The sequence below is a fragment of the Carettochelys insculpta genome, chromosome 2, assembly GCF_033958435.1.
Source record: "Carettochelys insculpta isolate YL-2023 chromosome 2, ASM3395843v1, whole genome shotgun sequence".
In the NCBI taxonomy this organism is placed as follows: domain Eukaryota; kingdom Metazoa; phylum Chordata; order Testudines; family Carettochelyidae; genus Carettochelys; species Carettochelys insculpta.
This window is the reverse complement of record NC_134138.1, coordinates 279,126,088-279,153,916: the sequence shown is the minus strand read 5'-3', so window position 1 is coordinate 279,153,916 and position 27,829 is coordinate 279,126,088. Positions and strand designations below refer to the sequence as shown.

Below are 27,829 nucleotides of genomic sequence, written 5' to 3'. Positions count from 1 at the left end.
TGTGGGTTTCTGCTGTTTGGATTTGCTTGCTTGGCTTGGCGCGCACTCACACAAATTCTCCAAAGTGAATTCACTTGAATTTTGCCCCAGATTAACACCAAGGGACATGGAGGAAGGATGAGCTGAGGGCTGAGGCACAGCAGGAAGAGTCAGGAGACCTGGTTGGCATTCCTGGCTCTACCACAGATTTCCTTGGAGCCTGGGGAAAGTCGCTTAGGACCCCACTCCTGTTGCACTGAAGTATATGGCAAATCTCTTTTTGACTTCAATGGGAGCCGAAAGACGCTCATCCTTAGTCTGTCTCTGCTTCAGTTTTCCCATCCATAAAGCAGGCATAATGCCATAGATGTGGCCAGAGGCTCAACTAATCAGTGCTGTACGACATGTCAATAACATATCGAAGCCACTTATCTGCCCCACTGCTATTGTTGTGTTTGGCCACCTCACCTCTTTGATGCACGTAACCTCACATGGCAGAGCCAAACCTGGTTTGTCCAGGCCCCAGGCTAAGTATCCTGGGCCCTGGACCACTGTTCCTAACAGCACACACACACAGAGCATCTAGCAGAACCATTGTAGGGGAATGGCACCATTTACATGGTGTTTTCAAAGCCCTTTACAAACACCATTTAATTCTCACAACATAGGACCATAGTGAGCAGCATAGGTCCTAGGAATCCCAATGTGCAGCCCCTTACACTAATCACCGGACCCACTGACACAAACAAACCTCTCACGTCTCAGGCTTATCCCCAAGAAGAGGAAAAACTTTAGGGTTTCATCTGAGGAAGTGGGTCCTGCCCATGAAAGCTCATGACCTAATAAATAAATGTATTAGTCTTTAAGGTGCTACAGGACTGCTTGTTATTCCTGAAGCTACAGACTAACCTGACTACAGCACACAGATTAACTGAGTGGAAAGACAGCCTGTTCACACTGCACTGGGGAGGTGACCTGGCCAAGAGAAGGAAGCACCAGAAATGCTCTGAGATAGCCTCCTTTTGCAAGATTTTAACATGAATAAACAGCAGAAACTCAAATAACCTCTCTTACATTCAAAGGGACTTCTGAGCTGTCCAATCTCCAAGCCTCGCCTGAACCCAGACTCCAAACCTCACGTAATTTGCCTGTTACCAAGAACCCCATTCACAAAGCTACTGTGGCATATGTATAACTGTGAAGCAGAGGAGTAATCCCACTGCAGGCAGCAGGAGAACAGAGGAGCTTGAATTTACACACATTCAGATGGTCCAATTGCACACTAAAATAGGCAAGTGCTCAAGGGCCATATGTTTCATATTTAACATCCCATCACTCACAAACACATGCTCCCAGAAGAGTGGACCATAAAATAGTAAATAAAAATTAGAATCTCTCTCACCAGTGACAATAATCTTGAAGGTCAGTTTCTGCCCTGCAGCCTCACAGGTGTACTCGCCAGAATCCTTCTTCTCCACCTGCTCCACAACCAGACGCCGGGATTTGCCCTCAGACTCCACCTTGAATTTCTTGCTGGGGCTGATCAATCTCCCATCCTTGTACCATTTCACATCAGTCTTGGCTTGGGCCACCTCACAGCTGAGGGTGGCGCTCTCGGTCAGCACTGCCTTCACCTCCCTCTGCACCTTCTCCTGGTTTGCAAACACCCGTTCGGTCTCTGCAAGGAGAGGGGGGAGCAATTTAGAAAGGAAATGCATAGTTAGAGCTGCACAAAGTGTTTCCAAAACAAAGTTCAGTAACTGAGCTGGGTCGCATTTCTGTGCAATTTCATTAAATTCAAGCCCCAGATGCAACTCTTGGTCCACCAATCAGTTGTTGCAGATCATTCAGAAAAACACACAAGGCCTTGGATGTGGAACCGCTGCCTGCTCAGAGGGGCACTCTCTCCCCTCAAGTGGTGGCTAGGTCAGGGAGAGATTGATTAGCCCAAGTGTCAGCAACCTTTCCAAGGTGGAGCGTGGCAATTTGACCTTCGACTGCTAAGTATAGTCCCAGTGCCGGTGATACTTTTTAATGTCACTAATAGTCCTACTTACAAAAGCTTCATTAATAAATAGATTAAGATGCGGAGCTTTACCCCCTAGGTGGTGGTTGGTAGCATTAGCTGGTCTTTTGCTACTCCACAGGATTTTTTGAGCAAGCTCCCAGCTGCATGGGGCAGGAGGGGCAAGGCTGAGCTCCTGCCTCACATATCGATGAAAATTGGCTCACTTGCCACTCTTGGCATGAGTCGCAGGGAGTTGCTGACCCCTGGATTAGTCTGTACAGCCTTGGCTAAGACAGACGTGCTTATAGCTCAAGCAGAAGAGACTCATTTGTTTGGCAGAAGATGTTTTAGGTTTGATCCCCGACCACGAAGAATGCCTTAGCAAGAGTTTCACAGATACAATGGGCTTGAATAAATGTGCATCTCATTGGAGAATACAGCTGCTCAAACATCAGGCACTTCTGAATGCCAGTAATCGGTTAGACCACTTCCTAAACACTGCTGTGCTTAAAGGCTCTTATGACTTAGGTATGCAGCTATATCATCCAAATCGGACAATGGGTGTTTTGTTGGAAGATCTCAAAATCCAAGAACGTGAAATTTTGTGCTTTCATAAAACGAGGCTCTGATTACTCTCATATATTTCTGCACATCGGGGTTGAAATCACTGGAATTACAATGGTGCAAACTCAGCATAAGTGAAAGCACACTCATGCCCCATGGTTAACAACTGGGCCTCCCCCTTGCAGGCAACCCTTTTTTCAGCCTTAGTATCTGTTCATGAAATAACACCAAACTCATTGAAATTCCCTCAAAGGACCAGACCCTCAGCTGGGATAAACCAGCATCACCAGACAGAGGTCTAACGAGAGCACTGCCGATTTACACTACTTAGAGATCTAGCCCCATCTATCTTCAGTTCATCTCTTAATAATAAAACTGCAGAAAAAATAATAGTTCAAATTAACTCAAAATATTTGAAGGAGAGAAAAAGAAACGGCAGGTCACATAGGCGGATCCCAGTGGAAACACCTCTCTCGCACCTGGGATGGTAAGTTTAAAGGTGAGCTTCTGGCCCGCGGCCTCACAGGTGTACTCTCCAGCATCCTTCTTCTCCACCTGATTCACGACCAGTCGCCGGGATTTGCCCTCAGATTCCACTTTGAATTGCTTGCTGGAGGTGATCAGTTTCCCATCCTTGTACCATTTCACGTCAGTCTTGGCTTGGGCCACCTCACAGTTGAGGGTGGCGCTCTCGGTCAGCACAGCCTTCACCTCCCTCTGCACCTTCTCCTGGTTTGCAAACACCTCCTCTGCCTCTGCCAGGGGAAGGAATTACAGGGTTTAAACTCCCCCACTGATGTGATACCATCCAGAGAACAGAGAAGGAAAAAACAGGAAGCTGACAGCTCTGCACCAAAGGCCCTGTTTACTGCATGTCTCCCACCTCTGCCTGACCCTTTAACAACAGTGGAAATCCACGTACAACCTCAGCTATGAACCTGCTAATACATCTCCTTTATAACAATCCACCCCAAATCCCCACACTCAACCTCCTCTCACGCCTCTGCAGCAATCTCAGATCTAGATCTGCCTTTACCAGCGAAGTCTCCCTTCACCTTATCCAGGCTGAGATGTTTCTTGCAAAAAATTCCTGCTCTCTGATACCTGACAGACCCAACATTTCTTCCCGTTTGGCAGTGCTGTTATGGGTTTTTTTACATAAATGAAAGAACCACTGGGAAGCTGATGCTAAGGCCCATGTAGACGTTCTGAATCCCAACCTTGTTTGGAAAATGTTCTGCTACTCCTGCAAAACACCCTCCCCCTAAGAAAACTCTAGTGCCTCCTCATTGTCCCCACTTGCTCTGTACATTTTTATCACTGTTGTCACAAACCCTATAACTTCTTTAAGAGTCACCTGGACTCAAAGCCCGTCGGTTGAAAGGCAGTACTCTCTCACCTGCGATGGCCACCTTAAAGGTCAATGTCATGTCTCCCACCTCTGCCTGACCCAGAATTTTTGGCAAAACCCAAAATCTCTCCAGAGGCTCTCCAGACAGAGCTGAGGTGCCAGCATTTCAGGAACTTCATTTTACTCTAGGATGCTTTAATCAAAAAGAGCAGCAAATTAGACCATGAGCAGAAAGCACGCAGGTTCTCTCACCTGTGATGACCACCCTGAAGGTCAGTTTCTGCCCCACAGCCTCACAGATGTATTCTCCAGCATCCTTCTTCTCCACTTCCTCCACAACCAGTCTTCGGCATTTGCCCTCAGATTCCACTTTGAATTTCTTGCTGGGGATGATCAGTCTCCCATCCTTGTACCACTTCACGTCAGTCTTGGCCTGGGCCACCTCACAGCTGAGGGTGGCGCTCTCTGTCAGCGCAGCCTTCACCTCCCTCTGCACCTTCGCCTGGTTTGCAAATACCTCCTCCACCTCTGCCGGGGAAAGGAATTACAGGACTTAACCTCCCTCACTATGAAATGACATCCAGAGAACAGAGAAGGAGAAAGCAGGAAAAACTGCCAGTGTCTGAGGCAATATTTGTTTTGTGTTTGTACCAGTTTGCCTGACCCCAAAGGATATAACTACAGGGACAATTTTGATCTTGCGTGGCATCTCCTTCACAATAAACCAGCCCATCCCCACCACTTTTTGCAAACTGTCATGGCTGCTCAGAAGAGTAATCTCAGATCCAGATCTGAATTTATTAGTGCAGAATTATCTTTAGTTTATTCAACCGTCATGCTACAGCTTAAGCCTCCCTCATCCTGCAACACCTGTAATCCAGCATGATTTTGGTTGGCCAGATGACCACTTATCATGGGTGTGGCCAAGTTTCCCATGGTCTGATAAAGTTCGTTTCCAGCCACCAGTCCTGGCTCTCAGGGTTCTGTGCTGTTCTTTAGCTGTAATTTACCCCTAAATGTCTTCTAAGAGCTCAGTAAGCTGTGGAAGTGTTGGCAATGCTGCCAGAGAATACTGACCATCTGTTGTCTGGCAAATGCTCTTGCTCAGCACCTGTCAGGTCCCCAGGGTGCCAGACGAGAGAGATTCAACCTGTACAAAACTTACCTTCCTCTTTGAAACTTGAAAGGACAAATAATTTCACCCCCTCCAAGGAGTGCCATTAACTCTAAAACATCACAGCCTGTGTATCACCCATAAGGGAACACCCAGGTTTGATTCACCCGGGCCCTGTTGGTTTAAGAAGGGAAGGTCTGTGGAAGGATTCTCAGGTGACAATGGCTTTGGCTGCAGCAGCAGACTCATGTGTACTCTGAAAGGACTCAACAACAGGGAGGGTTTCTGAAAGTCGAGGGTGAGGGGAGCACCTGGCAGTGCAGGCGTTAAACAAGGCCTCTTTGCCCAGTTAGCCCCATCCCATTTCACCTACAGCCAACACCAGGCCTGGAGGGAGAAAGGAACCTAGCTCAGGGCTGACCAGCAAAGGGGCAAGAGCTGGTTCTTCCATCCACAGGGCTTGAGTGATAGCTGCCTGCTGGGTAGGCTGCAGGAAGGTGCCATGCGGGGGAGAACCTGAAGGGAAACCCCACTGAGGAGGGGGAATTGGACTCGTGGGACCATGCCCCGAACTGAAGGAACAGACTCTGGTAAGCAGACAGAAGTCCTATACCCCGGGCCCCCAGCTAACACGAGGCCCTAACCACTAGGCCACCCAGCCATGTGGGGGACCCAGCCACATTGGGTTTGTTTCTAGATACCCAGTTTAATGAAAATCCAGTTTTAAAACCATCCCTGAGCCTGGCTCACAAAATGTTCCACTCCCAGACCAGGGCCAGCTTCAAACCTGGGGGTTAATTAAACAGACTCCAAAGACAAACAAATCCAGCGTGTACCAGGTCTGGTGCTCTTTCTCCAGGAGCACCTATCATTCCAGAGCTGCAAGAAGGTTCTTTGGCCTGGGGCAATTTATATACATCCCAGCCCTGCAATGTGAACCTCAGGAGATCTGTAGAGACCATGTGCCTCCTAACTAGCCCCAGGTCTGGTCCAGCCCTTCCCAGCCTCTTTGGCAGTTGAGCTCAGATCAAGGACAGATGGAGATGAAATATCCCCTGTGTCATGTCAGCAGGGAACATGAGAAAAGACCCAGAAAGAGATGGCAACTCATACAAGCCACAGCCTCTCTCTCACCTGTGATGGTAAGTTTGAAGGTCAGTTTCTGGCCTGCAGCCTCACAGGTGTACTCTCCAGCATCTTTCATCTCCACCTGCTGCAAGACCAGGTGCCGGGATTTGCCCTCAGACTCCACCTTGAATTTCTTACTGGAGGTGATTAGTTTCCCATCCTTGTACCACTTCACGTCAGTCTTGGCTTGGGCCACCTCACAGCTGAGGGTGGCGCTCTCGGTCAGCACAGCCTTCACCTCCCTCTGCACCTTCTCCTGGTTTGCAAACACTTCTTCCCTCTCTGCCAGATGGAAATAGAGTCACACATGTCCTTAAACAGCTTCCTGCCACACACCTTACATAACGCTCCCCATATCACTCTAAGTTAGCAGTTCAGGAAAGTTAATGACAACACCTCACAGCAGCCCCCTGAGATAGGACAGTACTGGGTTTACAATGACGCCAAGGGGGCCAACATTCAGGAAGGACCCACAGTCCCTCCCTGTACACATAGGTGCTGGACACTGCTGCTCATGCTGGGCAGGAGGTCACCCCATGGGGCACAGGGAACCACCTGCAGGTGCCCCCAGCACTGTATCCTGGGTTCAGCAAAGCAGCCAGAGCAAGACATGGCCCAGAACAAACATCAGCAGGATGTTTCCTCACTCCAGTAGAACCTCAGAGGGATGATAAGAGGTGTCCACATCCTGTGCAGTAACTGAGGCTGTGTGTGTCCCTGTGAGTGTAGGTGGATCCTGGCACTACCAGTTGGAGATATCTGGCAGCAGGGCACACATGCACAGTAGCTGTCTCCCGGTACCATTGGTGCTTCGTCTAGCACTCACATGGACCAACTCCCTCAGCTCCTTCTCCACCACAGCAGAAGGCATGAAGGAGGGTAGTGGAGTGCCCCCAGGGACACACAGCTTGAAGAATCTCATTACTGCACAAGACGAGTGACCTTCTCATCTTCTGTGAGTGCTGTCCATATGGGTGTCCACTTCAGGTGACTGTAGAGCAGTGCTCCTTTATGGAAGGGTGGGTTGTGGAGCTGGCTGTACAGCTGGGGCTGATACCCCGTGGCCAAGTATCATATCAGCCGCTGAACTCTGATCTATCGCAGAGTGGTTTATGAACATGTGCACGGAAGCACAAGTGGCGCATTGCTCTAAGAAAGCGGTCGAGGTATAAAATGATCTTGTTGAACGGGCAATGATTCTTGCTGGGGGCTCTCTATTCTGTTGTTGATGACATAAATGGAGGCAATTCAATGTGCCCTGGTAGCCAAGAAGGCTAATGACACATTGGGCTGCATTAGTAGGACCATTGCCAGCAGATCAAGAGATGTGGTTATTCTCCTTTATTCAGCACTGGTGAGGCTATATCTGGAATACTGTGTCCAACTCTGGGGGCCTTCTTCCAGAAAGGATGTGGATGCATTGGAAAGAGTCCAACAGAAGCCAACAAAAGTGATGAGGGGGCTGGAGCATATAACTTATGAGAAGAGGCTGAGGGATTTAGGGTTATTTAGTCTACAGAAGACAAGAGGGAGGGGGGATTTGATAGCAGCCTTCAACTACCTGAAGGGGATTACAAAGAGGGTGGAGAGAGGCTTTCTTCAGTGGTGACAGATGACAGAACAAGGAGGAATGGTCTCAAGTTGCAGTGGGTGAGGTCTATGTTAGACATTAGGAAAAAAACTGTTTCCCCAGGAGAGGCAGTGAAGCACTGGAATAGGTTATCTAGAGAGGTGGTGGGATATCCTAAGTTCTAGTCGGACAGAGCTGTGACTGGGATGATATAGTTGGGCTTGGTCTTGCTTTGAGCAGGGACTGGATTTGATGACCTCCTGAGGTCTCTTCCAACCACACGATTCTAATTCAAAGTCCATTGCAATAGTCTGTGTTTCAAAATGGCTGCACCCTTCAGGCACTGACCAGTGGAAATGTAGAGTCTTGGTGACCTACAGAAAGGTTTAATTCTAGCTAGCTAGAACGGTAGTGCTCTTCAAATTGTTCCAACCCCCCGGCGGAAAGCGCAAGGGCCTCTCGAATTTTACAGGTGCAGTGGTGCAGCCAGGTTGCTAGACGTCCAAGATGTACCCTCTGCAGCCACAACGTACTGCACGTGCAGTTATTTGTGGACACACAGCTGCACTTGCAGAAGTAGAGGCTGGTTTAAAGTTCGGCTGAAAATCAGGCCTTGTGGCTGAGTTATTTCCCCCTGAAGAGTGCTTGGGGAAGTACTTTAGATGCAAGGTGCTAAAAGTGTTTTATTCCCTTTCAGATTTCATACATCCACTCACCTTTGACTTTGACTTGGAATGTTATTTTGTCATCCTTTGATTCACAGGTGTAGCGCCCTTGGTCGTGCTGTGTCACATTCTTGATGAGGAGCTTTCGGTCTGTTCCTTGAGAGAGTATAGTCGTCCTCTGGTCCTCCTTAACCTCAGTTTGATCCTTCTTCCACACCACAGCTCCGCTTACCACTGACACCTCACACACCAGCTCTAGACTCTCAGAAGAGTTGACTGACATTTCTGGCATTGCTTTAGGCTTGTTGACAAACTTAACTTCATCTAGAAAGAAGGAAAAGCAGCTTGTGCCCCCGATTAACCTTGAGCAACACAACCACGATTCAGTTGCACCCTGGCATGAGCTCAGTTTTGGGACCTCCAGGGTGCAATCCGTGAAATAATATATATATATAATGTTTGAGTTTCATTGTCCTCTGGTAGTAGATTCACAGACACCACAGCCAATGACACCTACCCGCTAGTGGAATTTCAACTTCACTTCAGCTGGTAGAGGTCTGTGCTAAGGGTACCAAATTCAAAAATGAATCCCCTGAATACCATGGGAGCTCTATATATAACCACCTGCAGAATCAGGTGTCATATATATCAGCCTAACACAGGAAGGATGAGTATGGTTACAGAATGTAAAGAAAACAAGCTTGTTACTATGGGATTTGCATGGGACTGTAGCTGAAGAAGGAGGTTCAAAGAAATGTCATATGTAAGACATGGGAGATCATTGGAAGTGACCTTCACTTGACAGTCAACGTCAGCTGGACTACTACATCCAATTCTGTGCTCTGGAAATTAGGAGAGATGTGAACAAACCAGAGAGAGGTCAAAAAAGAAAAACAGAAATGATAAAAGAGTTAGAAAACCTAACCTACAAGGAGAGATTTAAAACAGGGGTGTTATTCATGAGAAAAGAAGCCAGGCGATGGAGATGATAAAATCCCACTGTTACATGCATTTAATGGAGTTTGTGTTTATCTCAAATAGAAGAGGCCTGGAGGTTGGCACTGAAGATGCAAACCCTGCCAATGATGCAGGTTGGGGGTTATTACAATGAGGGCTGTAGTTTTCTGGGGGGACTCCTAGAATACATTTATAAAGAGAAAGTGATGAGGACTTAAGTGGCACTGAGAAAATACCTCATAGATTCATCTAGGTACAAACACGCATAACAAATGCTACCACTCCTGCTAGCAAGCAACACGACAAGCCCAACACCTATTTCAGACTATACACTGAATCAAAGCCAGCCTGCTGCAGAGTTCATTGATCTAGTGACAAGTAACCTTAGTTTAACACTACTGATCATTCTATCTGCATCACCTGTTGCTTCGGGTCGCCAAATATCCCAAGGACACCTAGTATGGTAAACCACTTCTATGGCACCAGGGAGCAACTATTTCTCTTAAAACTTACCAGCCATTAGGAGTGATCTATTTTACAAGAATTATTTGACTAGGGAATAATAGCCTTATGGGAGTCCTGGTATTACAGGCTTACAGGGAACATTCACTTCCACAAAAGTAGCTTATTGTCCAGTCTGAGTTCCAGCTGCACAACTACAGTGCTTTCGATTAGCACTCTGGACATTTTTCATGAAGAAACATGAAACCAAGTGAAACCTGTCTGGCACAGAGTTTTCTCAGCAGCCCATGGCATGGTCCAGGCAGCGCTGGGGGCTGGCTGTGACCTACCCGCCACCACTTCTGCCTGAGGCTCTGCCCTGCCCAGGAGGGCAGAGCCGGGCCCCACATAGACCTTGCTGAGGATGCAGCAAGCCTGTCATAGAATCAGAGGGTTGGAAGAGACCTCAGGAGGTCACTGAGTCTAACCCGCTGCTGAAAACAGGAGCAATTGCAACTATGGGTATGTCTTCCAGGGTTCAATTTTATAGGCCTCGCAGGGACACGCAAAATCGAACTATCAGGTGTGGACAGTTGACCCCTGTACTCCTCGATATCATGAAGAGTAAGGGAGGTCAATGGGAGAGTTTCTGTGAGGATGGCCAGGTAAGTCAATTGCCATAGCCGGAATTACGTATCTACAATCGACTTTAAGGACCTCTAGGGAAGGAGATTCTACCACCACCCTTCATATCCCATTCCAGTGTTTCACCACCTCCTGTCAGCCCTGCCAGCTGCGTAAGCCCTGCTCACGCTTGTTTCATGAACTCACCTGACACCTTTAGACTGAAAGCTATAGTGTCCTCCCCAACCTTGCACATGTACATTCCCTCATCTTCTTTTGTTACAGCCGAGACGGTGAGCTTGTGCCGCTTCCCATTATCCTCCAGGGCGAATTTCTTTGTGCGTCTGATTTCTTTGCCATCTTTGTACCATTGCACCGTGACATCGGCCTCTGAGGTTTCAGACACAAACTCGGCCTCTTTTCCGTACACAGCAATGGTAACACCCCCAGCTTTTTCTTTGTTTGTGAAGTGTGCGAGGGCTGAAACAAAATGGCAAATGGCACCAGTCAGGAACTGGATTCACATTGTTAGTTCATACAGCTGTACAGCCAGTTACATACGCTTTAATTAGGAGTCATAGCATCACAGGAAAGTAGGGCTGGGGAAACCCTGAGGGGCATCATTCTGGCCTTTCCCTCTGCCATGCTCCCACCCACACACTCTAGCATCTAATGGGGTTGCTCCAAGATTTCTGTTTTGGCTAATGATCTCAAGGTATTAATTTAGGACCTGATCCTGGAAGCTCTATTTGGGCAAGCAATTCTGCTAGGTCATGGGAGTACTCACATGAATGAGGACCCTTCGTGATAGTAAAGACTGCATTAGAATGTTTTCTAGAGTTGGGTCTATAAATAAGAATTTCATGTTTCATCAGTGGGTGATTTTCAGCTTTCACACAAATGCTAACTGCAAAGTAATGAAGCAAGAAGGAAGGCATGGAAGAAAGAATGAACAAATATTATGGAAAAGCCTGAGGCTTATAAAATCACAGTATTCATTGATCTATCAGAGAGGTAGACATGTTAGTCTGGGCCTGCAAAAATAATGAATTTTGTGGCACTCAAAGACTAACAGATTTATTTGAGCATAGGCTTTTGCAGATAAAAAATGACTTAATCAAATCTGACAAAGTGGCTTTTGCCAACAAAAGCTTATGCCCGAATAAATCTGTTAGTCTTTAAGATGCCATAAAACTCTTTGTTGTTTTTATCTAGTCAGCAAATAATTGAACCTTACAAAATATTTAAATATAATCTGGATAATTCTATAGATGTGCTATACATCTACAGAATTACTAAAATAGTCTAAAAATGAAAAGATGTTGTTTACTGGAAACTATCTTGAACACAAAAGAATTAAAATAAACTCAGTGTAATGCTAAATTGTAGTGGAATAATCAATTCACCGTATAATTCTGCCAAGAAGCCTGAAGGGGTTCCATGACAGTCCCAGGCCTGAATAAAGAAGGAGGGTTAGTCAGACGAGTGATGATGCGCTGATCATGAAACAGCAATATGAATGAAATCTGATGCCAGCACGACTAGCTGTTAAAAGATGCCGGCTTGGATGTCACCCAGATAAACAAGGTCCGCGACACCAACTGAGCGATCATGGTTGGGTCGATAAGTTGGCTACTGAAAGAAAATTACAAGTAACACATATACTATCAATTGGAACATGGAATGTCCGAACACTGTGGATGACTGGAAAGTTACAGCTTCTTTGAAAGGAGATGGAGCGATACCAATGCAGTATACTTGGACTGGCAGAGATTCATTGGACGTCACTGGGAGAGATATGCAGTTATGAAGTCATTTGGTCAGGGAATGAAACAAAGCATGAGGCAGGAGTCGGATTCCTTCTTAGGAGAAGAGCTAGGGGAGCATTGTTAGGATACAGACCGGGGAGTGCAAGAATGATGGTAGTGAGAGTCGAAGCAAAACTATTCAACGTCTTGATCGTTCAGGTGTATGCACCCACGTCGGACAGTACAGAGAATGAGCCTGAGCTATTCTATAAAGACTTGACAAAGATACTGGAGGAGATACCAAAGAGAGATGTGTTCGTCATCAGAGGAGATTGGAACATGAAGGTCGGAACAGATAACGAAGGTTGGGAGAGAGTCATGGGAAAGTTTGGATATGGAGAAAGAAATGAACGAGGCAAGAAACTACCAGAGTTTGCCATGGAGCACAAGCTGGTGATCTGCAACACAAGATTCCAACAAAAGGCCTGTAGGAAGTGGACATGGTGATTGAATGACAGGAAGTCCAAGAACATGATAGATATGATCCTGATAAGAAGAAGATGGATAACATCAGTACAGCAGTGACAAATTTTCCAAGGAGTGGCTATACACTTGAACCACAGTCTAGTGACTAGTATCGGAGGGGTAGCCGTGTTAGTCTGGATCTGTAACAGCAACTAAGGGTCCTGTGGCACCTTATAGACTAACAGAAAAGTTCTGAGCATGAGCTTTCGTGAGCACAGATTCACTTCATCAGATGCTGGTCTTGGAAATCTGCAGGGCCAGGTATAAATAAGCCAGAGCAAGGGTGGGGATAACAAGGTTAGCGCAGTCAGCAAGGGTGAGGCTTACTACCAGCATCTGTGAACACCTCCAGATCAACTGCTGGTAGTAAGCCTCACCCTTGCTGACTGAGCTAACCTTGTTATCTCCACCCTTGCTCTGGCTTATTTATACCTGGCCCTGCAGATTTCCAAGACCAGCATCTGATGAAGTGAGTCTGTGCACACGAAAGCTCATGCTCAAAACTTTTCTGTTAGTCTATAAGGTGCCACAGGACCCTTCGTTGCTCAGTCTAGTGACTGGTAACATCAAGATGAAACTCAAGAGAAAGTATAAGACACTGTTTAAGAGAAGAAGAGTCATGGCAAGGCTAGACGCAGAAGAAATAGGGAATGCATACAGAGCAGCACTCAAAGAGAAGATTAGGAATGCGGGCACAGACAAAGACCTAGATAAGAGAGTCAAAGGGACAGCCACAGTGATAGAAGAGACAATTGAGCCGACTGTTCTGGAAGAAGAGAACATCAATAAGAAGTGGATTACGCAGAAGACACTGAAGTTGGTGAAAGACAAGAGAGCACTGAAAATCAGAAGAGATGTTTCCAAGAGGGCAGAACAGCAATATAGAGTGAAATGCAACGAGGTAAGGAAAGCGACCAGAGAGGATAAGGTAAAATGGTTAGAGGAGCAGTGTGAAGCTTTATAGAGGTACTGCAGTGAGTGTAAGACCAGGGAGGTGTATAAGATGATCAGGAATATTAATAGGAAGTGGCAGCCAAAGCAGATGGCGATCAAAGACAAGAATGGCAAGGTGCTTATGAACAAGGAGAAGGTTGTGCAACTGCTGATGAGATATTGCACCAATCTGTACAAAGCACAGTTAGACCCCAGTGTCTCAGGGAGACTGATCGAAGAACTGAAATACATATCTCCACCGATCATTGAAAATGAGATCGATATTTTGAAGGAGGAAGTAGAAAGAGCAGTGAAACAACTAAAGAACAACAAAAGCCCTGGAAATGATAAGATCACAAGAGAGATGATCAAATATAGTGGAGAATGTATGATTCAGGAAATACACCATGTAATATAGCATGGAAAGAAGGAAAGGCACCTAAGGAATGGACAGCATCCATTCTAGTGACAATACACAAGAAAGGAAGTGCATTGGAGTGCAAGAACTACAGAAAGATTGTCCTAACAAGTCATCTAGGTGAATAGACTGAGATTGCAGATAGAGGAACATCTCATGGATGAGCAAGCAGGATTAAGGAAAGATAGTAGTACCATACAACAGACATAGGCACTAGGATTGATAGCAGAGAAAGCTTGATGAAAGTACAAGAACGTCTACAATTGATTCATCGATCATTTGACAGCATAGATCAGAAAGTGACATGAGTGATGTTGGAGTTGTACAGAGTGGACAGCAGACATTGATACAGTTGTTGAAGGATATCAGTGACAATGCAGAGGCAGTGGTGAGAACATGCTGAGAAGCTGGTTTAGAATGAGTAGAGGTACGAAACAAGGAGATCCGATCCGATATCACTGAGTATCTTCATCGCACACCTACAGAGAGCAATGGACAAGATCAAGGAAGAGGTAGAAGGGATATCTGTGCACAAGATAACAATTAACAACTTGAGGTTTGCAGATGATGTAGACTGTAAGAAGGAAATAGCAACTAGAATAGTGAAAGCAAGAGTGAGTTTGAATGCAATGGATAAGATCTCGAAAAGCAAAGTGATTGGATTAGGAACGAAGCCGAGCCTCTTGAAAACGTGTATTCAGCAGCATGTTGTATGGATGATGGGTGATAATGAAAGATTCGAAGTGAAGAATATTGGCATTTGAAAGCAGTTGTTATAGAAAGATCCTGAGAATAGGCTGGGTGCAGAAGGTCACCAACAAGGAATTATAGAGGAAGATACAGCCAAAAGAGAACCTACTGCAGAAAGTTATACAACACAAGTTACAGCTATTTGGGCATATTTGCAGAATGAACAATGAATGAAAAGTCAAGACCCTGGTATTCGGCATAATGGACGGTTCAAATAGGAGAGGCAGACCCCAGAGAGAATGGGTAGATGATATAGTGGAGTGGTGTGGAGCTCATCTACAGAAACTAAGCCACTCCACACTGGACAGGGAGAGATGAAAGGAAATATCGAGGGAGGCATCCGACACCAACGGGCTCTGAGCCCATGGTTGTTGTTCATGATGATAGGATGAGTGTGCAGAACTTTTCATCACTGCTGGACAGAGGCCCAAGCTGTCCGGTCCAGGTTACTAATCATCCCTGCTGGAAATAGCTTGAAGACCCTTTCAGTCACGGTGTTGAAGCCAGGCAGCTGAAAGTGCAGCTTCCAATTTCTCCCCATCAGGCTATTCTCCTTTCACTCGCGAGGAGAGTTAACACTTTGAGATTTGGGCAGCTCCATAGAAAGAAGAGATTCTGTAGAGATGCTACCTTACAAACATGATTTAACTATGATGAAAATTTGATTCATGATTTCTCCTTAAGAGCCAGCTGCTAACAGGGAACAGGGCCAAGCATGCTACAGAACAGCAAAAACAGGTTAACCCAAGATGGTCCGTGTCCCAAAGCTCTCGCAGTCTAGGTGAGACTCACAGTTAGACTACACCCAACAGGTGACTAAACAGGGAAATGGGAGAATGCCGAGACAGGTGTGGGGAGCCGTGTTCCCTCTAACCTGAGTGCTTGGGCAGCCGGCCAGGAGAGATTCAGGTGCTGCCAGCTGATTGGCAGAGTGCCCACAGCAGCGTGAGTTTCTGTGGATGGTGCACATCTGCACATCCCTCCGTGCACATAATAACATTTATTATGCACATGAGTGGGAAAAAATGAGAGGGAAGACTTGTGAGGAGGTATTTTAGCTGCTCCAGTCTTGCTTACAGGACTCCATTCAGTCACTAGCTCCTGGTGTAACGACTGTGCTGAGTAACACACAGAATAACTACAGTAATCCTAAAGGTACGAAAGAGGAGACATTTGCAGCCAAAGAGTGAGCAAAGTAGGACTAACAGCCTTTGAGCAAGGGGTTGCATTCGATGACCTCATAAAGGTCTCTCCCAACCCTCTGATTCTAGGAACGCAGCACCAAAACATTAACGCAGAGTCTTCATTGGAGAGCTACACGCACCCAAAAGCAATTGAGAACATCTGCCAGCTGATCCAATATGAAGCTGTGGGCAGATCTGATGGAGCAACGTAGATAGATAGACACATAGGCTGCGTCTACACGTGCACGCTACTTCGAAGTAGCGGCAGTAACTTCGAAATAGCGCCCGTCACGTCTACACGTGTTGGGCGCTATTTCGAAGTTGAAATCGACGTTAGGCGGCGAGACGTCGAAGTCGCTAACCCCATGAGCGGATGGGAATAGCGCCCTACTTCGACGTTCAACATCGAAGTAGGGACGTGTAGACGATCTGCGTCCCGCAACATCGAAATAGCGGGGTCCTCCATGGCGGCCATCAGCTGGGGGGTTGAGAGATACTCTCTCTCCAGCCCCTGCGGGGCTCTGTGGTCACCGTGGGCAGCAGCCCTTAGCCCAGGGCTTCTGGCTGCTGCTGCTGCAGCTGGGGGTCCGTGCTGCATATACAGGGTCTGCAACTAGTTCTTGGCTCTGTGTATCTTCCACTGTTTAATGAAAGTGTGTCTGGGAGGGGCCCTTTAAGGGAGCGACTTGCTGTTGAGTCCGCCCTGTGACCCTGTCTGCAGCTGTGCCTGGCTCCCTTATTTCGACGTGTGCTACTTTGCCGTGTAGACGTTCCCTCGCTGTGCCTATTTCGATGTTGGGCTGAGCAACGTCGAAGTTGAACATCGACGTTGCCAGCCCTGGAGGACGTGTAGACGTTATTCATCGAAATAGCCTATTTCGATGTCGCAACATCGAAATAAGCTATTTCGAAGTTGGGTGCACGTGTAGACGTAGCCATAGATACACAGATAGATTCTGAATATTCTGAGACAGTGCAGAGACAGAGCAAAGAAGAATTAAATCATTCTGCAGCCAGGTATAGGCACCAAGAAGCTCTCTGCAAATACTTGCGTTTTTAAATGAATTTCTTTTCAAGTGTGTTCACACCAGTTTTGTGTTTACTGTTGGAAGAATCTAGCAAGTGAATATTCACGTATCAGTTATATGCACTGCTTCGTCCTGGGGGCATATGAGCGTTATCAGAGCTGTAGTTTCTGATATGGGTGAGTTGGAGGAAGGGCATGGAATCACAGCCTGAGGGGGGTCACAGCCAGACAATGCTGACACAGGCACGTGTCGTAGATACACGCAGGTTGGAGAAGCCAATCCTAGGTAGGAAGAAAACTAGCTAGGTCCCCGTTTGTGTTACTGTGCTTAACATTGGCTCTTGTTTAGATCACTGCTCTGCGCATTCTCAGGGTCAGAGATCAAACTGCCCTATGGGATGCACAGACTTTTATTCACTGAAATCAGAGCCCCACGTGAAAACCCAAGAGCAGTGCAGGATGATGAAAGACAAAGGATCATGCTCTCGATAAGTAAACTGCTCCACACACACCATCGAACACTTGAGTCGTCCCCCTTGCTTAACCCTCTGACCTCTCACTGCAAACACAGCTCAGGTCTCCTTCTCCAGCGCCTCCAGGCAGCCCCTCACACAGCCATTCTCAGAGAAAAGGAGGGAGGCCGGGTCTGAGGCTGATGCACTGAGGGTGCAGTCCTGCTGTCCTTTCTCAGGCAAAACCCTCACTTGAGTCAACCATGGTTTGGGCCAGAAAAGGGCTGTAGATGCCAACGTAGATGAGGCTCAGATGTCAATGCCCTTACCCGGCTATGTGACCTTTGAGTAATGCCACTCCTGGCTTTAGCCTAACAACAGGTGACAATCTAGAATCATAAAACTGTAGGGCTGGCAGGGGACACAAGAGCTCTACAGGTCCGGTGCTCTGTGCTAAGGCAGGACCAGGTACCCCTGGATTACAGCTGAAAGGTGTCTGTTGAACCTGTTCTCCCCTTGCCCCATCCAGTGACAAGGATTCCACAGCAGCATTCCCTCTGAGCTGTGCGCTTGGACAGCCGCCCAGGAGAGATTCAGGTGCTGCCCAGCTGATAAGCAGAGAGCCCACACCACCCACAGCCAGCAGCCTGTCTTCCTTTTCATGGTGCACCTCTGTACATGCCATGAGGCAAATAACAAAATTTATTCCACCCATGGATGGAAAAAAATTAGAGGGAGCCTGTTCCCCAGCCTCATTTAGTACCCTCTTCCCGTCCTTGTACTTAGATAGGCTTTTCCTTTATCGAACCTGAATCTCCCTTGCTGCAAATGAAGGTAATTATTTCTTGGCCTACACTTGAAGGGTATGAAGAACAATTGAATACAATCCACTTTACAAGACCCTTTCACATATTCATACTTGGTGGTCATGATCCTTCCCCGCCTTCTCTTCTCTCCAGCACGGCCACATCCTTTCTATACTGCGGAGCCCAGAACTGGACTCAGTTCTCCAGATGTGGCCTCACCAGTGCTGAATAAAGGGGAATAATCACTTCTGTAGATCTGATGGAAATGCCCCTCCTAATGCACCCCACTATGCCATTAGCCTTCTTGGCTCCAAGGGCAGACTGTTGGCCTGCCTGGACAAAGCCTGGTAAACGACAAATAACAGATGTTAATGACATTTTGCCTCTCTTTTGTGCCTTCCAGGGAAGTGCTGTGCAAACACAAGCCGTTCACGCCTGACAGTACCCCAGACCTCTTCTTACACTCTACGAAGGGAACTCAAACAATGCATCCCAGAGGGCCTTGTCCACTTACTGTAGCTAGAGTCGGATCCATCCCAACAGGGATGTCTGCACAGTTACAAGCACATCAGCTGGAGCTTTGGTCAAGTCATTTAAGATAGGTCCTTGCTACAGTAAATCAGCTGACTGGAGCTTGCCAGGCTCATGCTGATGGGTGGGCTCCAATCAGCTGATGCAGACTAGCGGTGGGTGATTTACAGTAGCATAGACCTATCGTAAGTGACTCGACCAAGGTCACATAGTGCGTCTGTGTCCCTGGAAGAATGGAGCCCATATCTCCTGCCTACCCGGTGAGTTTCTTAGCCAGATGACCATCTTTCCCTTTCCTACAGCCCAGGCTCACTGCCCTGCACCAGGCTCCAGCTGACGTGTCCATCCATTTTGCTGGGCATGATGCAAGGTGGATCACGCGGCAGGGCTTCTGCTCCTGACAGAGCTCAGGATCTAATGTCAGCTTCCAGGTTCCCTTGATCTTGTACACACCACCGCTCTACGGTGAGGTACTTCCACTTCCTAGTGGAGTAATGGGTGTCTCTAACTTCCCTGAGTTCCCTTTCTGTCACAGAAAGACCATGCCAGTGGCGGGCGGGCGGGAGGGAGGCTGGAGGGGAGGCCGTTCAGCCAGAAACAGACCAGCAGAGTCACGCACCTTTCACAGACAGATTATAAACTATTTTGTCCCCTTCACAGACACATTCATAAAGGCCAGCGTCCTCTGCTGTGACTCTGTGAATCTTCAGGATGCGTTTCTTCTCTGTGGCTTTCAGTTCGTATTTTGGACTGGCCTGGATCTCTTTCCCATCCTTCAGCCACTTCACGGCTGCAGCCAGGTCTGAAAGCTCAGCCCAAAGCTGTGCCTCCTCATGCAGCCGAGCTGAGACCTTCTCTATATCTCCGCTCTTGTTGGTGATTCTCACAGCAGCAGCTGGAAGGAAGGAAGGAAAATGACAGTGGTCTATAAAATCATGACTGATGTGGAAAAAGTGAATAAGAAAGTCATTTACTTGTTCCCATAAGATAAAAACTAAGGGTGACTACATGAAATTAATGGGTAGCAGGTTTAAGACTAACAAAAGAAAGTTCTTCTTTATGTGGCGAATGGTCGGCCTGTGGAACTCCTCACCAGAGGATGTTGTGAAGATCAGGACTTTAACAGGGTTCAAAAGAGACCTAGATAAATTCATGGAGGTTAGGTCCATCAGTGGCTATTAAGCAGGATGGGATTGGTGTCCCTGGCCTCTATGTTTGTCAGAGGGGAGAGATCACTTGATGCGTCCCTGTTCTTTTCATTTCCTTTGGGGCACCTGGCATTGATCACTGTCAGAAGACAGGACTCTAGGTTACATGGACCTTTGGTCTGACCCACTCTGGCCATTCTTAAGGAAGGAAGCTTGCTATTATATCCTACTGTCTCACATACTAGATGCATTAGGTCACAGGCACCCCACAGAAGGAACCTCGGTCCAGATCTTGATCTCACGCCATCACAAACACAGAGCAGCTCCATTTACTTCAACAGACTTGGTCTGGATTTAAACTGGTGTCAGTGAGATAAGAATCTGTCCCCTTGACTTTTATGCCTTGTAGAGCACCACATGCAATACATATCTCCTAGAGCTGGAAGGGGCCTCAGGAGGCCATCTAGTCCAGTCCAGTCCACTGCCCTCTTGGCAAGACCACGCACCATCTCTGGCATCTATTTGGCCTACTCCCTAAATGGCCTGCTCAAGGATTGAGCTCACAACCCTGGGTTCAGGGGGCCAATGCTCAAATCACTGAGCTACCCCTCCCTCATGCTAGTGCCAACATTCGATCACATGACACGCAGGCCTTTGAAACCTTTTTCTTCAGTGAAAGTCATCCACAAACAAATGGAATTCTTCGTACAGACTAAAGCAGCCAATGTCTGTCCCTGTAAACTGGGATAAATAAACCAGAGGAAAATCATGGTCGACTGAATCTTGCTCACACCCAAGACAAGAGGAGAAATCCAGCAGAGCTCTATAAGAGTCAGGAGAGGTAAATAAAGAGCATCATTTCTCCTCCCAGGAGTGAATATTTTCCCACGGTGTGGCCTCTTTGCCTCCCCATGTCCATCTTCCTCTCTGGGAGCAAATGCAGGACATAAAGTCACCTCACTTACTGTCTGCCGCCCCTGTCTTTGCATGCGGCAAGCATGGTATAGTCTGCAGCAGAGCTAAAAGCAGAACTTACCAGGCTTTGTCCAGGGTAAGGCCAGGAACACCCTCCGCAAACTAAGATATCACACGCTGTCCTTGCTAAGCCATCATTCTGCTAGGATGGCACAAATGAGTGGTTATTTCAGCAAGCCACTGCTTCTAACTCTGCCTTCACCCCTGGGAAATCCAGACCCTTCCTACTCAAGCACTCCAGCTGGTAATAAAGTTCCATCCTCTCTTTTTTACCAGTATTATAATTTTAAAAACATGTTTTGTGATTTGTCAGAACAATTGCACAGAACAAATTACAGATCAAATGCCCTTGGGATGAAACTGCTTCTGCGCAACATACAAATATTTAAACCTAATTTACACCCCTCCCCACCACTTCATAAGGGTGTAAGTGGGAATTAAGGAATGCTTAGGAAGTGACCTGCACTGCCATGAATTGCACCCTTGATATTTGCATCGTATGGTGCACCTGGTCAGCTGTGTGCTCCAATCATTCCAATCATTAATACTTTAAACATTCTTCCACAGGGACTTCTCCTCCAAGGGGTGGCAAGTTTCTTTCACTAAGCTTCACCTTGGCAATCAGGCTACTATTTTTACTCCCCTCTTTTAACAGAGAGAGATTCTTAGGTGACTCCAAGACACATTCCGATGCTCTGAGAGACACTGACTATTCCCTCCACGTCAGCAGAGTCAGTGAGGCTGCTTAAGGACTGAGATACTCCTCAGGTATCAGAATCCAACCTTGAAGGCTAAAGTTACTCGTCTGAGGTAGCACATCAAAGTGGTAATGGGGCTGCCAACATTCAAGCCCCTTTCTAACCACCAGAGACCGACCTGCCTCCTTGGACAGAAAGGAGAAATGACAGAGATCACAGGAACTACCTTTGACTCTCATCTTGGCACTGGTTTCAGCGTTCTTGGCGACAAACTTCACCTCTGCTCCGTCATCATTCTTGGTGATGTTTTTTATGGTGAGGATGTGGGTGGTTTCGGTTCTCCTGATGACATAGGTTTCGCTGCTCTGTAAAGTTTTGCCATTAAGGTACCAGGTGCCAGAACAAGCAGTTGTGAGGTCAACAATGAAGGTAGCATCACCTCCTGCCATAGCTTCAACATCAGTGAGGGCAGTTTTCACAGCCAATGCCGGTTCTGCCGTAGAAGAGCAAAAGGTAAATGTGAAGCTAGAGGACACAGTGATAGGTTGTCTCCTATGCTCAAAACTCTTAGGGAGAGAAAAAGGAAACAAGATGATAGGTCTAAATCCTGCAAGTCTTTGCACCCATTGGAGGCACTGGGCATTTTGCCTGTGGAAGGGCTGTAGGATTTGGCTTCTACAGCAACAGGTGGTGGTGGGGCCTGAAGTTAGAGTTTGTTCACGCAAGGCTAGAATGGCAGGCGTCTTTTACTTACACAACCGACAGATTCATAAAATAATAGCAAGGAGTACCCAGCCGATCCACCTAGGCACCTCGGACTCATAGTCCATACCGAAAAAAAAAGGCCAGAAATGGCAAGCACCTAGCAGAGAACCCAGCCGGCCAGAAATGGAGCAAAAACCCCCATTTCTCCATCGAATTGTAAAGTTAAAAAGCAGCCGAGTGGAACAGGGAGAGCAAGGGAGCTTGACCCTGTCTTCATAAGTATGACTATCATCATCAAATACCCACCATCGAGCAGCGCCCTTGGGGTCAAAGAGAGGAACACACAACGAGCTGTGTGATTGACCTGAGCCCTTTCAGACCAGTCTCTTCAGATACAGCTCTGCATTCTTGGGAGTAAGGCCTTGAGATTCAATGCAGAGCTCTCTGCCCTTAGCACTTACACTTACAAGATCATGGCCATATTGTTAGTCAACTGCATAGCCTGAATCCGTTCATTTGCATGGCTCACCGAGGTGCAGGGTTCCTGGGAACTCAAGGTAAGAGCTCTGCCCGTAGTTGTTGACTGCAGAAACTCGGAACTGGTAGTCTGCCTCTTCTGACAGGTCACTCACTGTGAACTCTGGGATAGGGACGGGAGACTGGTGGCATCTTATCCAGGTAAAGCCGGTCAATTTCTTACGCTCCACCAGGTAGCCATCGATGGGGATGAGCTGCTCCATTTTGGGTGGGGACCAGGCAAGCGTCACTGAGGTTTCTGTTTTATTTTTCACCACAGGGTCGAACGGGGGATCAGAGGGAGGTTTCCTTGGAGCTGAGGAGTAACAAAAAGAGAAAGGCCCTTGTTATGGAATGAAAACATCACGGCCCATGACGGACAGGCCGGCACCCGCATGCTGGTGCTATCAGGAATAAGATTCACAATCGTACTCTTGCAATGTAATCAGCAAACCTCGATCTAACAGAGTTTTTCTGGCAGTCTTAATCTAAGAGGGGCAAGCAAGGGGTTTGGAGAACAGCAGGCTCTCACATAGTACAGCTTCCTCACGCACACACACACTGCTGATGTCTCCCTACACAAACGCAGAGATCACTGGCCTCACACAACGGTAGTCACCCTCTACACACAGGCAGCAAATCTAGTGTTAAGAAATTGGGGTTACCCCACAGGGAGACATCCCACCAGTGTCTTTCTGGGTGGCAGCCACCTCCCAGGGTCAGGGAATCTGTGACCCTGGGAAGCTTTTAAGCAGAATTCAACAGAGGCGAGGTATGTTTAAGATCTCTTACAGGCCCTCACCTTCTGCACTCAGAGCGTCAGAGTGGGGAACAGCCTTGACATAGGCGACCTCAGTGGTATGATCAGCAGATTGGGTGACAGTCACAAGTCATCAGTTACTTGCTGATCGTCCCTTCCACTAGGGTTTCTATGCCATACATTTGTTTAGTCTCAGAGGGGGAACTGAGTTAGTCTGTAGCTTTGCAAACAACAAGCAGTTCTGTAGCACCTTAGAGACTAACACATTTACTAGATCAAGAGCTTTCAGGGGTATATCCCACTTCCTCAGATCACAGAACACTAGAACTGGAAGGGACCTCAAGAGGTCATTGAGTCCAGTCCCCTCCCCTCATGGCCGGACCAAGCACCATCTAGACCATCACTGTTAAATGTCTCTCTAACCTGCCCTTAAATATCTCCAGGGATGGAGATTCCACAACCTCCCCAGGCAATTTATTCCACTGTTTGACCACCTGGACAGTTAGGAAGTTCTTCCTAATGTCTAACCTAAACCTCCCTTGCTGTGGTTTAAGCCCATTGCTTCTTCTCCTAGCCTCAGAGGCCAAGGAGAACAATTTTTCCCCCTCCTCCTTATAACACTTTTTTAGGTACTTTTAAACCACTATCATGTCCCCTCTCAGTCTTCTCTTTCCTAAACCAAGCCCAGTTCTTTCAGACTTCCCTCAGAGCTCATGTCATCTTGACCTTTAATCATTCTTGTTGCTCTTTTCTGGACCGTCCCCAGTTTCTCCACATCCCTCTTGAAATGTGGTGCCCAAAACTGGACACAATACTTCAAAGATGAATGGGATGGAAAAACAGAAACCAGGGTTTATATAGTGGGGGGAGAGGGGAGCAGGAAGGAAGCGTTTCCTGTCACTAGTAGGACTGTTTAACTAAGTGAATTAAGTAGGATGTGTCCCATTCCTGTGACTATCAAAGGTGGGGAAATTGCCCTTGTAATGCAGAAGATAGCTGAGATCTCTGTTCAGGTTGAGGTTAAATGCCTCAAATTTGCAAACAAATTCCAATTCAGATGTCTCCCTCTATCATCTCATGGGAAAATCCTTTTGTAGAAGAATGGCTACTTTTAAATCCAGTATGAAACTTCCAGGCAGGTTAAAGAGTTCCCCTCCAGTTTTTTGTGTATTCCGATTCCTGATGGCAGAGACCATCCAGTTTGTCCCATGCTGTGACTTTTTTTGTGCTGGTACTTACCGGTACTGAGAACTGGCACCCTGGCAGCCCCAGCTGTGGGATTTTTTTTCACAAAAAAAGCACTGGTCCTACATACATGGCAGAGCAGCACTGCAGGCACATGGTGGGATATATCACATTAGTGGATGTGCAGGTGGAAGAGTTTAGTAATGGACGGACAGCTTGCAGGGAGACTGCATTTTTATTCTGATGCTGTCAGGCCATCGATAGCTTTCCACTTCCGCAATTATTTAAGTGCAACACCCGCTCCAAGTTTTATGTTTAAAACCTGCTTGGGTAACTCCTGAGTTCTCTGGAGAAGGGCACAGCCTGAACCAAATTATTCCCTACTTTAGAGGTTAAATATCTTCTGAGAGGCAGCATTTCCTACTGGTAAAGAGGGCAGATGTCATTTGATAGGCTCAATCCCCAGCTCTGTCATTGACTTACCGAGTGACCCTGGTCAAGTCTCTTAATCTATCCTGTCTCTCTCTTTAACCATCCATAAACTGAGCATAGTAATACTATGAGTCTTTAAAGCACAAACTTTGGACAATGAGCAATGCGCATTACTCTTTTAATGAAGGCTAAGAGACAAGTCAACACTCCCCCAGTCTGGCTCAGTGAAAGAGAAATGAGCATAATCTAGGAGGGTTTCAAATAAGCTAACATGGCACTTCTGTAACAGAACATGTAAGCAGGGTAGTCCATGAAGTGTAAAAATAAGAAATCTTGGCATAAGTCTCTCTCCTTCCTTAGTTGCAAACACATAGATATGGTTGTTACCTGATATGCAGTCACTCTACCATTGGGTTATCTGCAATCAAACCAGTAGGTCAAAGCTCCTACAGGTTAACGTTCAGCTTAGGACCAGAAGAACAGCAAGCTCTCGAAACCAGATCACTGGGATTTACTGTTGCCTTATTTAACTTAATATTTAAGAGAGGGAGAGAGTGTGGTGGGAAGGCAGCTTCCTAAAAAAGGTTTTCAGCTCCATGGATCAACAAGCTGTAATTTAACCATGTGACCACCGGAGTCTGTCATTACCGTGAGATTTTGCTGGCAGCTCATGGGATATCCTGGGCTTCGTTGGAGGCTGTTTGCTTCCGAACAGCTCAGTAATGGTTCCAGTGCTAATTACAGGGCTGATCCTGATATGATTATTTATATTCTAATAGCACCTAGATCCTGCAGCCAGGTTGGTGTTTTGCAGCTGGATAAGACAGGGGGCTGGACGAGATGACCTCCTGAGGTCCCTTCCAGACCTATGATTCTAAACACACCTGCAGAATCCCGGACCCAAAGGGCTTACAGCCTAGAACAGGGGTCTCAAACCTCCAGACTGTGGGCCATCCCTTGTCAGGGCAATCGTGCAGTCTGGGCCAGGAGTCCCAGCAGGCTGTGGTGGGGTGGGAGGCTGTCCTTTCCCTTCCTCTGAGCCCCACACCCTCCTGCCATTGCCTGCCCTCTCCCCACGTGGCAGTCCATCCTTGAGGCTGCAACTCCAAGGATCACTAGGGAGCTGGTGCTTGGAAAATGGTAACAGACAACCCTCTATAGGCCAGGAGTTTGGGAGCCCTGGTCTGGAGAGACAAGGCATTTTCCTCACTCTAAAGGTGGGTAGTGGTGGGGTGCCTCACAACTCTGGGTAGCCCTAGGAATGTGACGGTAGCCATGGGCTTGGAATCTCTGAATGCCTCTATGGAGGCCTGAACCCTTGGGTGTGTTTAATGCTCACCAGGGACCATTCTCCTTGGGGTGTTTCATGAATTAATCATAGAATTATAGGGATGGAAGAGGCCTTCAGGAGGTTATCAAGTCCTACTCCCTGCTCAAAGCAGAACCGTAAGTGATGGGAATGAATGACTGTCTAGTTTCACACCATGAATGTTTCAGAGTATAACCTTCTCACCTTTTCACGTACTCCTCTACACAGGGCTGTGTGCAAAGCTGAGATAACAAGGGAGGGCTAATGGTTTGGAAAGAACAAAACACTGTCCCCTTTCCCCTTCAAATCCCTCTCTAAAACCAACCTCAAAATTCTCAGGTTTTATCCAAAATCGTAACAAAAATTAATTCTGAAATCTTGAAATCCCCCCAGGAAACGTTCTCCGCTCAGCTCTGCTCCCCTGGGAGTGTCCTCGGAGAGCATATTTGTGCTTCCCGCCCACCCTCCCCACTTCTCTAGGGTAGAGGTTGGGAACCTACAGCCTTCAGGCCTGACCCAGCCTGTAGCTTGCCTTGATCTGGCCCATGAGGCTCAGGGTGAGTCAGGACCGGCGCTCCAGCTGCATGGGGGCACCACATATGGAGTGCTAGTGCTGGCTCCCCGCTGTGGGTTGGGTTGTGGGGAGCCCCCAGCCTCGCAGGCCCAGTCACAGCAAGCCACAGGCCAGATCCCCAGGTCTGGCAGGGGAGAGGAAGCAGCTGTACGCGTGGCAGGATTGTGCTTCCTGCAGCCACCGCCCCGTGGCTCCCTTTGGCAGGGAATCACGGGGGAAGGGAGGCAACGCCCTGCAGTGTGAAGAGCCATGTGGTGCCACCTGCCCCCCCGCGAGCTGCACCAGGCAGGCTCCCCAATCTCCTGCCCTCTCCCACACTACCCCTCTGCCCACGTCCCCTCTGCTCCTGCATACTCCTTCCCTTCCAGCCCTGGCACCCCTACTCCCAGCCCCTTCCTGGCAACACTCGTCTACACACTGGACCCCTAAGGTTTGGCCCCACCCTAGAGCCCTGGTGGCCCCACAAAATTAGGGTGACCAGTCATCCCATTTTTCCCAGGACAGTCCTTTGTTTAAGCGGTATCACAGGTGTCTTGACTCTTTTAAGAAAACAGGCAAATTGGCCCATACTTTGCAGGCTCCTGTTCCCTGGCGCCCTGTGCCTTGGGCTGGCAGCTTCTCCTGCCAGGGAGCTCCTCCACTGGGCAGCTGCCCTGTTCTCCAGAGCCCTGTGCCTTGTGGCAGCAACTCCTGCAGCAGGAGAGCTCCTCTGTGGGGCAGCTGCCCCATTCCCAGCTCCCCGTGGGGGCAGC

The 27,829-nt window shown here is 47.6% G+C and overlaps 1 protein-coding gene across 4 annotated transcripts in view; it reads right to left on the bottom strand.

Moving 5' to 3' along the window:
• OBSCN (obscurin, cytoskeletal calmodulin and titin-interacting RhoGEF) overlaps nucleotides 1-27,829 on the bottom strand; it is a 270,890-nt gene that overhangs the window by 195,730 nt on the left and 47,331 nt on the right. For all 4 annotated transcript variants that reach the window (XR_012644111.1, XM_074985301.1, XM_074985298.1 and 1 more), the window contains exons 5-13: nucleotides 22,831-23,133; nucleotides 21,823-22,089; nucleotides 19,395-19,670; nucleotides 10,609-10,881; nucleotides 8,431-8,703; nucleotides 6,151-6,426; nucleotides 4,155-4,430; nucleotides 3,031-3,306; nucleotides 1,382-1,657 (exon numbers count right to left, since the gene is read on the bottom strand). Coding sequence is in view for 3 of the 4 variants with exons in the window: in XM_074985301.1 (XP_074841402.1) it covers nucleotides 1,382-1,657; nucleotides 3,031-3,306; nucleotides 4,155-4,430; nucleotides 6,151-6,426; nucleotides 8,431-8,703; nucleotides 10,609-10,881; nucleotides 19,395-19,670; nucleotides 21,823-22,089; nucleotides 22,831-23,133 (2,496 nt within the window). In the remaining variant the exon portion in view is untranslated. The remainder of the gene's footprint in view (nucleotides 1-1,381; nucleotides 1,658-3,030; nucleotides 3,307-4,154; nucleotides 4,431-6,150; nucleotides 6,427-8,430; nucleotides 8,704-10,608; nucleotides 10,882-19,394; nucleotides 19,671-21,822; nucleotides 22,090-22,830; nucleotides 23,134-27,829) is intronic.